The sequence below is a fragment of the Mustela erminea genome, chromosome 18, assembly GCF_009829155.1.
Source record: "Mustela erminea isolate mMusErm1 chromosome 18, mMusErm1.Pri, whole genome shotgun sequence".
Classification (NCBI taxonomy): Eukaryota; Metazoa; Chordata; class Mammalia; order Carnivora; family Mustelidae; genus Mustela; species Mustela erminea.
This window is the reverse complement of record NC_045631.1, coordinates 40589457-40600073: the sequence shown is the minus strand read 5'-3', so window position 1 is coordinate 40600073 and position 10617 is coordinate 40589457. Positions and strand designations below refer to the sequence as shown.

The 10617-nt window shown below is 40.9% G+C and overlaps 1 protein-coding gene across 1 annotated transcript; it reads left to right on the top strand.

Moving 5' to 3' along the window:
- Positions 1–3212: 3212 nt before the first annotated feature.
- On the top strand, positions 3213–9285 carry LOC116578054 (keratin, type I cytoskeletal 26-like). Its single transcript, XM_032321934.1, has 8 exons — positions 3213–3684; positions 4584–4666; positions 5064–5220; positions 5576–5737; positions 5823–5948; positions 6322–6539; positions 8331–8398; positions 8983–9285. Exons 1-8 carry the CDS (start codon positions 3256–3258, stop codon positions 9132–9134), a joined length of 1395 nt encoding a protein of 464 aa, XP_032177825.1. The 5' UTR covers positions 3213–3255; the 3' UTR covers positions 9135–9285.
- The last annotated feature ends 1332 nt before the right edge of the window (positions 9286–10617 follow it).

The window sequence follows — 10617 nt, the reverse complement described above, 5'->3', positions numbered from 1 at the left end:
CGACAGACAATAAAAAAGATGTGGTATTTATATAAAATGGAATATTACTCAGTCATCAAAAAGAATGAAATTTTTCCATTTACAATGATATGAATGGAACTACTAAGCAAAACAAGTCAGTCAAAGAAAGACAAATACCATAAATTTTACTTATCTATGGAATTTAAGAAACAAAACAGATGAACAAAGGGAAGGGAAAGGAAAATCAAATATGACAAAAACAGAGAGGGAGACAAACCATAAGAGACTCTTAACTCAAGGAAACAGACTGAAAGTTGCTCGAGGGGAGATGAGTGAGGGCATGGGGTAACTGGGTGATGGGGATTAAGGTGGACACTTGATGTAATGACCACTGAGTGTTATATGCCACTGATGAATTGCTAAATTCTACCCCTGAAACTAATAATCCAGTATAGGTTAACTAAATGGAATATATTTTTTCTAAAGATTTTATTTATTTATTTGACAGACAGAGATCACAAGTAGGCAGAGAGGCAGGCAGAGAGAGGAAGCAGGCTCCTCACTGAGCAGAGAGCCTGATATGGGGCTCGATCCCAGGACCCTGGGATTATGACCTGAGCTGAAAGCAGAGGCTTTAACCCACTGAACCACCCCAACTAAATTGAATTTAAATAAAATTTTTTAAGAAGGTATTGAAGCATGTTTGAAACTAAACACAAAATTTATCAGGGGGAAATTAGCCTATTATTGTTAGAATAAAGTAATATGATGAGTGTCTTTATCCTGAGGTGAGCAAACATTTATACCACATAACTCACAGTTTAACTCAATTATTTCTGAGGACCTAGAATATGCATATTGTATGATGAATGTTCTAATACCTAATAGAGTTTCAAGAAAGGATAATGATGTGTGGCTGAATATGTGTTTCTTACTATGAATAAAATAGCCACTCTCGGGGCGCCTGGTTGGCTCAGTGGGTTAAGCCGCTGCCTTCGGCTCAGGTCATGATCTCAGGGTCCTGGGATCGAGTCCCGCATCGGGCTCTCTGCTCGGCAGGGAGCCTGCTTCCCTCTCTCTCTCTCTCTCTCTCTCTGCCTGCCTCTCCATCTACTTGTGATTTCTCTCTGTCAAATAAATAAATAAAATCTTTTAAAAAAAAATAGCCACTCTCAAGGAAGAAATGTATGGATAGAGATATACAGATAGAATTCATTGTCTATCTCCCACTTCTGGAAAGAACTAACGTATACCTAAACTTCTGTGGCAAGTATTAGCGTAGAGGAAATCTATGAGTAAGAAAAGTCAAGAGATCTGCCTTGATGAGTAAACAGATGACAGTGTTTTCGGAAGGAGCTAAGCATCATTCATTCCAGTCCTCCTTGGATATAAAAATGCTTTGTGATCTGTATTATCCCTTAGCCTCACAGCCAACTCATCCCCAAAATGATTCTAATAATATATGCTTAACCTGTTCCCCAAAAGATTACAAGTTAATTAGTATTTATAAAATATCTGGAGATAAATAGATTATGTTAATAATACTTTGCAGCCTCATAATACCTTTTATCCAAGAGACTCAAGACTTATAAACTGTTACACTGACCCCATACTCTGTTTTTCTTGTTTCATTCATGAGAAGTTTGGACAAAAGATTAAAATTATGACCAGGTCACAACAAAATCGATAGCAAGCCTCTGAATACAAGCTACAACTCTTATCATACATTATTCTAAACCTGAATCACAGGTTTATATTAATTATCTTAAGATATTTCGGTAAAAAAAAAAAAAAAAAAACCCTGGCGTTCTGGCCCACCAAATATTACCTATCTTTTAGGAGCAGTAACGTTGGGTTTTTCCAAAGTATGGGATACACACAGCATTGAAAAATCTCATTCAGAAAAAATTACCGTTTCCCAACAATCTAAACCCATAATCAGTAACCAATCAATTTGTACCATTATAAGTCATAGAGACCTGACCCTGTCTGACATATTCACTCTATTATAATAATTTCAATAATTAACATTTACAAAATGTTTGTGCCCTTCAGACTGCTTTATAGTCATTAATTATTGAAACTGCTCAGCATTCAGTGTTATTATTTTCATTTGCCCAGCAGGGAAATGAAGCACAACCAAAGGGGATAACTTCCCATGGGCATCAAGGAAAGAAAATGAAGAGGCTGGTTACCTGTTAACAACTAAGCTAGCATCTTGAGTACTGTAATTATTGGTTTTCTAGATAGAGATGAAAATACATGTCTCCTTTATATATCTTACTCCTTAATTATCAATCGTAAGTTCAGTTCTCAAATAACTCCTAATGCCATAAATACATAAATTTAAACTAAACTAAAAAAAAAAAAGAACAATATTTTTGAGGTAGAGAAATGAACAGTGTGGAGACTCGGAAGTTTGTTGAAAGGATATTTTGCTCCAGGACTGAATCAAGAAATCTCAATAGAAATAATTTTCTGTCCCTGACACATATTCATTAATTTTAGTTAAACTGATAAGCAAAATATTGCAGGACTTCTGTTACTTTCCGTTTGAACTTAAGAAATCAATTTAAAAATTCCCACTACCAATAGATCACTGTATTTTTTTTAAGATTTTATTTATTCACTTGAGAGAGAGAGACAGAGACTGAGAGCACAGTATGAGGAGAAGCAGAGGGAGGAGAAGCAGGCTCCCCCCTTGAGCTGGGAGCCTGATGTGGAGCTCAATCCCAAGACCTGGAGATCATGACCTGAGCTGAAGGCAGACGCTTAACCATCTGAGCAACCCAGGCACCCCAACAGATCACTGTATTTTGAGTGTATCTGATATTAGTAAGAAAGGAAACACCGAGTAAAGCATGCATAATAGAAATACTCCATAAACATTTGCAGGACAAAAGCAGTGGACATTTCTCATGTAAATTATTAATTCTTTATTGTTTTTTGGGTGAGGGGGATTGGACTCTCTTCCAGAAGTCAAAAGAAGATGCATGTTTACTCATATTTAATTTTGACCTTTGAAACTATGATTTACTATTACTCGACCAGGCACCTTTTCATAGACCAAGATACCTTTGGGGCACCTATCCACCTACAGACTGGACACTATTAAAAATCACCCAATTGTGAAAAACAACAATTAGGGTGCGAGTAATATTTTATTACAGATGGAAAGTCAAGACTGAAATGACCTACTGAGTCCTATAAAAGGCCAACAGAGATCCCTTCTACGGACGGTGTGCTTTTGCTTTGCTCCTCGCTGAGAAAGGGTGGCTCTGGGGTACTGTCGTCATGTCTTTTCAACTTTCTAGTGCATCCAGGCGAGTCTGCTCGCGAGCTGGCCCAGGGCGGCTGTCTGGTGGAGGTCCGGGCTTCGGGGCTGGAAACGTGTACCGTGGATCCGGAGCAGGAAGCAGCTTTTCTTGTACTCTTGGGAACATTTCTTCTGGAGGAGGTTTCTGTAATGGTGGTGGGGGCGTCTGTGCCGGTTTTCTTGGAAATGAACATGGCCTGCTTTCTGGGAATGAGAAGGTGACCATGCAGAACCTCAATGACCGCCTCGCATGCTACCTAGACCAGGTGCGAGCTCTGGAAGAGGCCAATGTGGACCTGGAGCAGAAAATCAAGGCCTGGTATGAGAAATACGGGCCCGGTTCTTGCCGGGGACTAGACCATGACTACACGAGATATTTCTCGGTCATTGAGGACCTTAAAAGGCAGGTAAGAAATATAGATTTGCCTACTTTTACTATAGAATTTTGGATGTACGTAACCTTAAAAAGACAAAATATAAAATGTGCTTAAAATTTTGACATGATGTAGAATTTGCTCACTCGCTCACTGTCCATTCCCAGGGCTTAAAGCGTTGTCTGGCCCCCCCACCAAAAAAAAAAATAAATTGTGGGCATTAAAGGCAAATAGCTTTAAAACAGATATAATTGGCTTGCTGATCATGTATTTAGCTCATATATTTATTTTAAAAATTTTATTTATTTATTTGGCAGATAGCGATCACAAGTAGGCAGAGAAGCAGGCAGAGAGAGAGGGAGAAGCAGGCTCCCCATAGAGCAGAGAGCCTGATTCGGGACTCAATCCCACGACCCTGGGATCATGGCCTGGGGTAGAGGCTTTAACCCACTGAGCCACCCAGGGGCCCCCAGCTCATATATTTTGATCAAAAATATTAAAAGTATCTGTGATTATAAAAGCTTACACTTTGACTCAAGCTCTGGACATTTGCTGTCTGAAGGAAAAAAAAAAAACAAAACAAAACTCCAGATTCTTTTTATGTAGAAAAAGTGATACTAAATTAGATACTTGATGGGTTGAGAGGATAAGAATCCCACTGAAGGTGCGCCTGGGTGGCTCAGTGGGTTAAGCTTCTGCCTTCGGCTCAGGTCATGATCTCAGGGTCCTGGGATCAAGCCTCGAATCGGGCTCTCTGCTCAGCAGGGAGCGTGCTCCCCACCCCCTACCCCCGCCTGCCTCTCTGCCTACTTGTGGTCTCTCTGTCAAATAAATTAACAAAATCTTAAAAGAAAAAAAAAGAATCACACTGAAATCTGGACTCTCCCTTGACTTTTGGCGCCTAAATGTTTTGCACAATCTACCCTATTTAGATTATTTCTGCGACCACCTGTAACTCCAGCATTGCTCTACAAAATGACAATGCCAGACTGACCGCTGATGACTTCAGGCTGAAGTAGGTGAAAATAATGTAATTAACTATAATAAAGGTAAATACTATGGTTGGAGTAAAAAAAGGTCCTTTTGCTGTAAAAAGCAACATGTTTATATGAAGTCAGACTAAATCACTGAAGAAATTAAATGTGTCCTTATAAAAAGAGCATCATAAATTTTAAACTACATTTTGATTCAACTATGAAGCACAATGGATGATGAAAATTCTGAAGGAACAACTCCTCCAAAATCATCGTCCTAGATCAGTAGGTATTCCAAAGGGGGTCCTCTCCTTGCCAAAGCATCAAGCTTTAGAAGGCTGGACAGATATCCCATCTTTTCTTAACCAGAGGTCGGAGGAAGTTATGCTTTGCACCTGCCCTCAGTCACAAGTCTCAAGCATTTTATTAATCTTTCAGGTATGAAAATGAACTTGCTCTCCACCAGAGTGTAGAGGCCGACATCAATGGTCTTCACAGAGTCATGGACGAGCTGACCCTCTGTACAGCCGACCTGGAGATACAGTTTGAAACACTCAGTGAGGAACTGGCATACCTCAAAAAAAATCACGAGGAGGTAAGGGACCTCGCAGTGTAGCTTCAGATAGTACCTGATTTCATTCCTCAGGCCCACTGTCCACTTCAGAGCAGAGTGGGAAGATCAGTCAAAACCCAGCCTTGGGATGCCTGGGTGGCTCAGTCGGTTAAGCTGCTGCCTTCGGCTCCGGGTCATGATCCCAGAATCCTGGGATCGAGTCCCACATGGGGCTCCTTGCTTGGCAGGGAGCCTCCTCTCCGCCTCTGCCTGCTTGTGTGCGCTCTCTCATCCTCTCTCTCTCTCTCTCTGACAAATAAATAAATAAATAAAATCTTTTAAATACAACAACAACAACCACCTCAGCCTTGAGGGTTCATACTGATCCCTTTTCCAGGAAATGAAAGTCCTGCAGTGCGCGGCGGGAGGGGATGTGAACGTGGAGGTGAACGCGGCTCCCGGCGTGGACCTGACCGTCCTGTTGAACAACATGCGGGCTGAGTACGAGGACTTGGCCGAGCAGAACCGCAGGGACGTGGAGGCTTGGTTTAACGAGAAGGTACGTCTGCAGCAAATCCCACACCAAGGGCTTGGTCAGTAGACCACCGAGCCGGTCGCTAAACCTTCTGTTGATTACACGGCAGAGTGCGTCGCTGCAGCAACAGATTTCTGATGACGCAGGAGCGGCCACCACAGCCAGAAACGAGCTGACGGAGCTGAAACGCAGTCTGCAGACCTTGGAAATAGAACTCCAGTCCATCGTGGCCATGGTTCGTTGGAGTCACCACTGATTGGAATGCGTGTGTGTGTGTGTGTGTGTGTGTGTATAAGTAAATGCACATCTAATCTATGTAATACAATGAATTACATAGAACTGAAAGTATAAAATGTGGTAAATAAGAACGCTGTCCATAGACATTCCTTCTGACTCGCCAATCCCAATACTTAAAGATCAAACTTTTCTCCATGGAGACAAAAATGGTTGTTTTGTTTTGTTTTTAAAGAAACGTGGCTTACGTGGATTTTTCAACTGAAAAAATTTAGATCTTGTGCAAATGCTTCTTTCCACCTTGAGAATGTTTCGAACGTGAACGTGCTGTTTTATCTGTTACTCATGCAAGCCTTGCTTTATTCTCCCTTCAGAAACATTCCTATGAATGCTCCTTGGCCGAGACGGAAGGCAATTACTGCCTCCAGCTCCAGCAAATCCAGGACCAGATTGGGGCAATGGAGGAAGAACTCCAGCAGATCCGCACGGAAACAGAAGGCCAGAAGCTGGAGTATGAACAGCTTCTAGATATCAAAATATTTTTAGAGAAAGAAATAGAAACGTACTGCAAATTAATAGATGGAGAAGAAAGGTAAATTTTTTTTAATTTTCAGCATAACAGTATTCCTTGTTTTTGCACCAATGCAATCCGTGCCCTCTCTAATACCCACCACCTGGTTCCCCCAACCTCCCACCCCCCCGTGCCTTCAAAACCCTCAGATTGTTTTTCAGAGTCCATAGTCTCTCATGATTCACCTCCCCTTCCAATTTCCCCCAACTCCCTTCTCCTCTCTAACTCCCCATGTCCTCCATGCTATTTGTTATGCTCCACAAATAAGTGACTCTCTGCTTGACTTATTTCACTCAGCATAATCTCTTCCAGTCCCATCCATGTTGCTACAAAAATTGGGTATTCATCCTTTCTGATGGAGGCATAATACTCCAAAAAAAATCATCTCCCATCAACTAGGTTTTCTCAGTAGCCACATGTACCAATATCCTATGCTAGAATTTCCTACTCTCAGGATCATATTCATCTGTGGTCTTGGGAAGTTTTTATTGTATCCATGTGAAATGAAAACAGGCAGCCAAATCAAATGTCCAAGTATGTGAAGTGTGTGTATCTATAATAACATAGAGGACATTTAAATACCAAATGTTAAATAATTCCTGTACGCCTGGGGGAGAAATCACTTTCTGTGATTTAATGTTGATGCACACGTCCTATAACAACACACTCTGTTTTGCTGGCACTTCACTAGTGACCACGCATGCACCCTGCATTGGGTGGGTGATGACATTTTCATCTGAAAGATGAACAATGATGGTTTCCTTGGGGAAGTCACCATGGCTTGTTAGCCAAGAGCAACAGCCCTGGAACTGTAGCCCTGAGCACAGATCACACCCCTAGGTGATTTCGAACGCATGGTTTAACCTCTTTAAATCCGGTTTTTCTGGTTGGTAAGATTGTGAGAACACCAAAACCACAATGTTTACCTGGGACCATCGTGTGTCACTATGGAGGTGGAGTGCTCATGAGAGCGGCTTGCACGCAGAAGGTACTCGGTAATCGGTGGCGATTACTAAATGCTTGCCGATGGTCACACCCCGAATCCGCACCATCTCATGCATCTTCCAAGGCTACTGTCAGCCCTCTACACCCTATTCTCATAGGAACTCAACTGTGACGTTCCCTCCTTTGAACAAAGTGCTGGTTACAGCCCTCATTAGTCCCTTCTTTGACTGTACCTTTCATGCTGTGTTCCAGTTAAATTCTTTTTTTTTTTTCTTAAGATTGTATTTATTTATTTGACAGACAGAGATCACAAGCAGGCAGAACAGCAGGCAGAGAGAGAGAAAGGCTCCCTGCTGAGGGGAGAGCCTGATGCGAGGCTTGCTCCCAGGATGCTGGGATCATGACCTGAGCTGAAGGCAGAGGCTTTAACCCACTGAGCCACCCACGTGCCCCATGTGTTCCAGCTAAATTCTAACATGCATATACTTTATTTTCAATGGCATAAACTGCTTGTGTCATCCTTCTATATTTTCTATAGCACCTAGCTCAGCACCTTCTGCACCGTGGCACCCTGAACTTGTTCATTGGTCAGGTGATTGACTATAAGGTCAGAAACTGGAGTCCCCAGATAACAAGACAAAAGAGATGGTAGCTGGTCACAAGGGAATTTCTGATCCTAAACACTCATTTAATCTCTCCCTTCACCACACTGAGGTCACGAAAGGCTTACTTATATATCTCTTAAGCATAACGGGAATTTAATCTTGCAGAAACTAGAACTCTAAAACTTTTGTTCCCGGCTCATAGTTATTCTGAGCTTCCTCATGAAAGGAAAAACAATGCAACAATTTACTCTTCTTTTCACAGAAAAGGCAAGCCCGTGTGTCCCAGATCCAAAGGACGTGGGCCCATACATTCTGAAAATCAAGTCCAAGGTACAGAAGGTTTTATGGCTTGGCGTAAATCTTCTCAACTTGAGCAATTTATTAAATAAGTCACTTATTTGTAAACTAAATCAAATTGTTCTAAGGTTAATTCTAGCGAATGAAGGAATCAGGGGCCATGATGGCAGCTACTTAATATATGTTATACTCTTGTAGAATAGATGTGGTCAAATTGTGAAATTTCTGAAATGAGGACTCAATCCCCAAACATTTTTTTTAGCTAAAATTCATTATTTTCCCAGTTCCAGTGCTTTGGTGAAGGAGCTACTATATTCTAAGCCACAAAAATAGGGCAAGTTGGCATTTAAAAGAGAACAACACTGCCTGCTCCAGGCCAATACTGTCTGGTACTTAGGTTGTCTTAATCTATGTTTTACTTACACCTTCAAACACCCATTGTTTTTAGAACAATGGTAAGTATAAGATAGTCCTGGGCCTTGCTAAGCATAGTCTTCAAACACGAGTTTTGTATCTCAGGTTATTGCAAACATTATTTCTTAGAAGCCTACCGTTATGACTAAGTACTGTCCAGCCTGTTAAGAATGACCACTAAATTTGCATTTATTTTATTTTAGACTCAAAAGAAGAAATTCTTGTCAAAACAGTGGTTGAGGAACTAGATCAACTTGGCAATGTCCTTTCACTGAGGGTCCATTCAGTTGAAGAAAAATCCTCGAAAATAAGCAACATTACAATGGAGCAACGAATACCTTCTAAAGCACCATAGTGAGAAAAGAAGTTATTATTAAAAAAAGAAGAAGAAGAAGACTGCCTCTGCAAAATCCCACTGGCCAAATAACCCAAGGAAATCATCCATGTCCGCTCTAAAAATGCAAGGGCGAGAATTTGTTTTCCTCTCTTCTCTTTCTCATGTACTTTCCATGTAATCCTTCTCAGGAGCAGGAAACATCTTGCTCTGTCTGTTTTGTTTCTATTTCAGGGACTTTTTGGTCATCCATTAAAAGTTTTCTGTTGCAAATTATTTCTGATGAATCTGGTGCTTTTGAGCTTCTACAGTTGATCCCAATGTGACAGTACTAAGGATAGCTCGTAAAATAAAATGCCTCACACAGTTATATTTACTTCAATTCATGATAAGTTGGAAGGAGTACCAGACCTCATCTCGGGTCCCAAATCTATCCCCAGTCAACCACGTAAATGACTAGATCTCCTTGGGTTTGGGTTTCTGTGGATGGAAAGAGTATCCCCATTGATCCCTAGGATTTATTCACTCTTATAATGGTGAGCCTGCATGGGTGATCAGTTAATGTGAGTTTGTTGAATCTGAATCTGCATAGCTGTTTTTCCATTTTGCAGTACATTCTTCTCTCTACCCCTACCACAGGTTCAGAATGGTGGAAGAATCCTCAACAACAACAACAACAAGAGCAATACATGTTCAAGGAACTGACCAACCCGATAGAATCCAGGAGAGAGTCAGGACTTAGAAGAACCAAGTCTGGTGATGAACCAGGCTAAGGGATAAAGCTGAGGGGAAGGGTGATTGACAGGTGAATTTACCATGACACTAAACAATGCATAAGCTTCAGGTCCCTCATTAGAACAGGAAGGGCCCTTGCTTTTTTTTTTTTTTTTTTTTTTTTTTTGCATAGCCATTTTTGCAAAACTAAGATAATTTTGGCACCACTGGTTAAGTCTGCTTTCTCTTTCCACTCCAATTTCTCCTCCCTCGCTCTTTCCCTCATGTCTGGGGGTGATCTATCACATCTAAGAAGGGGTGATCATACAATTTATTATCCAAATATAACATTTGAGGGAGAGTAAAGGATGCTATTAATCAGGCATATTAGCAGATATAAACTGACCTATTGTAAGCATATGGATATAATGTCACCCTAAGTCAAGAGGATTTGAGATGAAAGTAGTGGGATATTTAATGAGGTTCTCAGCGTTTCCATGGGAAGCTTCTAGGAATATTCTCACTGTCCACTGTGCCCATCCATATCATACCATAAAGGTACAGGGCCGCAAGTTGTGATATGAACAAATCTTATAACACACAGCACCAAAAATAAATATGTAGATAATAGAAGAGATATAAGGTATGAAATGTGTCCAGAAGCTAATCTATAGAAAATCTTATAAGTCATCAAATATGTAAAATTGTGGAGAATTTGGTTTCACTAATGCCTACAAAAGACAAAAATCTCCTCCTGTCAGGAATAAATGGGTAATGCAACATATTTATT